The sequence below is a fragment of the Oryza brachyantha genome, chromosome 1 (genome assembly GCF_000231095.2).
Source record: "Oryza brachyantha chromosome 1, ObraRS2, whole genome shotgun sequence".
NCBI lineage: Eukaryota > Viridiplantae > Streptophyta > Magnoliopsida > Poales > Poaceae > Oryza > Oryza brachyantha.
This window is the reverse complement of record NC_023163.2, coordinates 20,962,646-20,967,560: the sequence shown is the minus strand read 5'-3', so window position 1 is coordinate 20,967,560 and position 4,915 is coordinate 20,962,646. Positions and strand designations below refer to the sequence as shown.

The 4,915-nt window shown below is 43.7% G+C and overlaps 1 protein-coding gene across 1 annotated transcript; it reads right to left on the bottom strand.

The window, feature by feature from the left end:
- Positions 1-373: 373 nt before the first annotated feature.
- On the bottom strand, positions 374-3,013 carry LOC102708287 (transcription initiation factor TFIID subunit 11). Its single transcript, XM_006644460.3, has 4 exons — positions 2,672-3,013; positions 1,750-1,837; positions 1,018-1,117; positions 374-761 (listed from the first exon to the last, which is right to left on the bottom strand). Exons 1-4 carry the CDS (start codon positions 2,980-2,982, stop codon positions 634-636), a joined length of 627 nt encoding a protein of 208 aa, XP_006644523.3. The 5' UTR covers positions 2,983-3,013; the 3' UTR covers positions 374-633.
- Positions 3,014-4,915: the final 1,902 nt, after the last annotated feature.

The following is a 4,915-nucleotide window of genomic DNA, read 5'->3' as shown; positions in this document are numbered from 1 at the left end:
GCACCGTTATTAGTGAATTTATCTCCCATGATTTTTTCTCTCTATTTTAGAAGGATTTTTTCACGTTAAATCATGTGGCATTGCCCGTGGGGCGCTTGCATTTCGCTTATGCTCGCTAGGAGCGAACGTTCACAGAATAATCGACAGTTCGTACACTCCAACGCTGAAGGGACCAACGACGTCACCCATCGAAGCAAACCACCAAGCTGTTCATACGACATGTAAAGATTGATGAGTAGTGACAACAACGGCAGGAGTTCCCTGTATAAACATAGCAGAATATAAGCACTTATGGAGCTTCATTTGGATTAAAACTAGGGACGATAAAGTGCACACAATCACTAATCAGATTCAGCGAATACTCCAAACATCATAGTACCATAGTTCAACTATTCATAAGCTTGAAAATTACAGCCTACGGTCAATATTTTATACATAGAATTTTACACGGTTAGGAGTACCGTAGTACTTCATCTTGCACATACTGTTTACTCCGTTTCCCTTGCTGCAAGGGAAACCACAGAACAATTTCACAAAGCTGACGACATACATCTCATTTAGTTCTTTCTTTCCAGTCTGACAGCATAAAGGGCCATCACAGTGTCGACTGGGATCAATAGACATGCTTCAGTTCTAACGGAAGAGCCTGGGAACAGTCCGCCGTGGGATCTTCCCTTCAAGTTTCAATCTTCTGTAGGCTTCTCTGATATGGCAAGGCCTTACGGGTCCAGAATCCTTCCTCTCAGTCATGACTATTCTAGCTGTAACAAGCACAATTGAATTGTCAAAAAAAGAAGTCTACAAAGGTATCCCTCATTTTTTCTTCTGCAGAGAAGAAGTGTTTCATACTATATCATCATGAGATGGAAAGCAGAAAAGGACTTTTGGACAGGGACGATTACGAAAGACCAACCATAGAGATTACTCAAGAAACGAACATACATCCAAAATCATAGGTGCTTTGGTGGTAGAGTGCTGTAAGAAACAAAGTAAACAAGATAATCACTCTAGACTTGCCTGTTTCAATGAGCTCGCCAACAAACATCTTTGCAATTCCTGATACTACAATTGTTGTTGGTAGAGAAATCTTTTGACTGCCAGTGATGCTCGCCAATAGCTGCATGGAACAAAATATCAAATCAACTTGGAAGAAACTATCTAAGAATGCACTGGTCTCATATTTCAACCATTGGTGAGCAAATACATGGAAGCACTTCTCCCCCTGACTAGAATATAATTTCATAGCACTTATAACTCCAGACACATGTTCAGCAGCCATAAGTAACATATTTTACCAAGCAAAATGCCAACCTTTGGATTGACATTACAAAATGTCCTTAGCCTGCCTATAAGCTGATATGAAAAGAATATTGACCAAGTTTTTTCGTTTGGAGATGTATATCACATACAATCAGTAAAAACAATGACAGACAAAAAGGTATCATATATAACCTAAGAGTGAATCAGTGAAATCAACTGTCCTGTACATGAAGTGAAATCAATAATTTGGACAAGACACACATGATATGTTGAACAACTCACAAAATGCATCCAGAAAGGAAACATGAACCAAAAGATAACAGGTGCTATTCAACAGACAATAAGGGTAACTAACTTAAGAAAGCAGAACATGTTACAAATGAAAATGCTGAAGCCAATTCAGTTGGAGACGTGACACACATCATACAAAATTGATATTGTTCAGTTTATAATCTATACAACTAATAGCAACTGAAGCTGGGAGTGTACCTTTTTCATGTTAGATTTCTGGAATCCCGATCTGCGGAATGACTCATACCGGTTCATCTGGTCTACTGAAAACTGGGATAGTATCGCACTGGACAAGCAATACACACAATCATTTAAACATACATATTATCTATTCAGATGGGTTTAATATTTCACCATCTATATTGGAACATAAATCCTAGAAGAGAATAAAGTCAAGTTGTTTGTAACTACAATCATGGACAATTGACAACAATCTCCTTTTCCAATTCAGAAATTATCAGAGGTCAAGTCTCACCCCCATCTTTTTTGCTTCCGCTTATGTTTATACAGCAACATTTGAATTTTCAACCTTAAATTTAGAGTTGATTAATTTTCCAGCCTTGTCTTTTAGATCACTAAGAATACGTATATAAATTATTTTTTATTTATAAATATGTTGTACAATCACCCCATTACTGTCACAAATAACCAAAGTTGATGGTCAAAGACGCCAAAATACTGAACTTAGTCAAAACATCTACCACCTCCTTCCCAAAATATAAGGTTGAGAAAAAAAAGACTATTATGCTCCTTAATAAATGAGGTTGAAAGGATAAGTGGGGATAAAATGATAAGAATTTTGAATACGAAGTGATTGATGGGATAAGTATTACTGTGAATAATACCAAAAATATTTATATTTTGATACAAGATTCCAATTACAGAAATGTTACATTTTGGGACGGATGGAGTACTTTACTCAATAGACAGTCATATGGTTCCTACCTTTAACTGATCTTTAGGCAGTTAATTTGGCAATAGACAGTCAAATGGTTACTAACTTCAACTGATAAACCTAGTCCCACAAAAAACTTCAACTGATATTTATGCAGTTAACACTTCATATCTAGCCCAACAAAAGGCAAAACTAGGTATAGGATGGGCGCATACATGCACCTACTTCATCTTGGCGAGCTTGTCCGGGTCGCTGCTGCCGGAGGGAAGCTTGTCGAGGTCGACCTCCATGTGCTCCTCCTCGTCATCCTCCTCCTCCTGCTCCTTCTGAACCCGCACCACCTTGCCCCTCCCCGCCGCGGCGGCGCCGCCGGAGCCCGAGCCGGCGGCCCCCGACGGAGGCAGCCGCGGAGGCGCGCGCGACCCGCTGCCGCCTTCGTATCCCTCGGGGGCCCCGCCTGCGTCCTCCTCGTGCGCCGCCGGGGACTCCGGCGGCGACTCCTGCTCCTCCACCGCCGCCTCGAACGGGTCCTTCATCGCCGCCGCGGCTGGTGGAGAACGGATCGGGACTCCCGAGTCTTCTGAAATCTTGTGCGGGCCGCTGATCTTGGTGGGCCGCTTCGTGAGTGGGCCTTCTTATCGGGCCACGATTGCTGGGCCGCTTGCTCCGTGGCGGCTGCGGCGAGATCTTATTATCAGTGAGCTGAGCCGCTGACGGTGCGGTTCTCTTCTATCTCAAAAGAAAAAAAAAAAGAAAAAAAAAGAAAAGAAAAACAGCTGATGGTGTGTCCGTGTGTGTACAGGTGCAGCAGCAGCAAATGTTACACACGTACGTACAACCGTGACCTCACCTACTACCTCCGATACTGACCTTACAATGGCCGGGCGCAAAGTAAAAAAGAAAAAGAAAAGAAAAGAAGGAACGAACAGGATTACTACCATCAAAACAGCAACACAAAAGTTTCTTCTTTTTGTTTCGAGACGTAGCACATCATGAAACAGGTTTTCGGGACCAGAAACTCCGAAGCCGTGGGCACTGACCCACCCAGGCACCCACCGGCTGATGGAGAACGATGCATCAAACGTGTGCAAAAAAAAGCCTTAGCTACAACCTCCCGACCACGCAGGAATTTAATTAGCCACTCAGGAGGATAGGATTTGCCCCCGGCTTTTGCATTCTTCCGTATCGCGCGCTCGGTGGCGAGGCGTTGTTTATTGCTGCTAATCCTAACGCATACGATTCTCGCTCGCCATTGTCCTCCCCTTTTTTCTCCATCGCTGCCAAGCAAGCCTCGCATTAGAATTTGGCTGCACCTGCAGACGGCACAAAGGTGCTTTCTGGCGCCGATCACTTGCTCCGGGAATATAAAAACGCCATACTATATGCACACTTACATCCATCCATACGTACGTACATAGACGATAGATGCATATGGATTAATGAATATGATGAATAGTATATGTATATGTATATATATAAAACGACGTGAGGCACACGTCGTCGTCTCCGCTTTGCTGTTGATGAGAGAGTGAATATTCGATCGGCTGTTCCTCTGACCAACTTCCGCCATCATTGCCTGCCTGTGTGTCCTCCTCTGCTGCTTCGGTTGCGCTGATCGCTTTCAGGAACAGAGCAACAAACAGAGAGAGAGAGAGAGAGATGCCCAGCTTGTGTAGGTATATCTGCATCTCCAGAGACCAGAGCTACATATAAGCCCTGCCTCCAACTGGTAGTAGAATACTGTTAGCAATGGAGGTCCGTATGGATCGTAGCCAGCTGCCAGCTCCGTCCGCTCTGCGACGCCCAGGGCTGCAAAAAAAAGTGCAGTCTTGTCTTGTCCTTGCTCAAGGGGCGTGTACGTGTCGAGCTCCGGCGACCCGGCGAGCGGCGATGCCGCCGGGACAGTGGCTTCCCTCCCTCTCGGCGAAGCTTCTGCTCTCCCTGTGGCTGGCTGCACGACGTTCGTACGTACGTACGTGCTCGCTGCACGGGCTGCGGTGTGACGCACGGCAAAGGACGTGATACGGCCTCTTGTGTTCTGGAGAGGGCAACGTCGAAGGTTGCCTTTTGGTGTAAAAGTCAGCGGGGGTGATCGTGGGAACATATTTAGAAGTAAAAAATAATTTTCGAATAGAACTTTTATATGTGTTTTTAACGATTTAAAAATTAAGACTGAAACATAAATTACGATGAAAAAATAGAAATTATACTCTAAATTTATGTAAAAATTTAAATTTTGGCTTATAAGCATAAGCAAATGCGAAAAGATGGAGCTGAGCTTCTTCTTCTTGTCTCTGAACGTCTTCTTTTCTTTTCTTTTTCTTTTTCTTTTCTGTCTCTGTCTTTTTTTTCGGTTCCTAATGGCTATCAGGCATCAGCATTGCTCTCACTCTGTCTTTTCCGGGCTTGTGCGATTCGAGTGGCCATTACGGGGTGATTATTGTGTGTACTTGGAACAATGTATCTGTC

What these genes read in the sequence shown, in the direction of transcription:
- LOC102708287 (XM_006644460.3), bottom strand. Translation starts at nt 2,982, where the DNA reads ATGAAGGACCCGTTCGAGGCGGCGGTGGAGGAGCAGGAGTCGCCGCCG. An exon ending in GACAAGCTCGCCAAGATGAA is followed by an intron (nt 1,838 to 2,671) that starts GTAGGTGCATGT and finishes TTGCTTGTCCAG; the next exon opens with TGCGATACTATCCCAGTTTT. An exon ending in TGGCGAGCTCATTGAAACAG is followed by an intron (nt 762 to 1,017) that starts GCAAGTCTAGAG and finishes TGCTTGTTACAG; the next exon opens with CTAGAATAGTCATGACTGAG.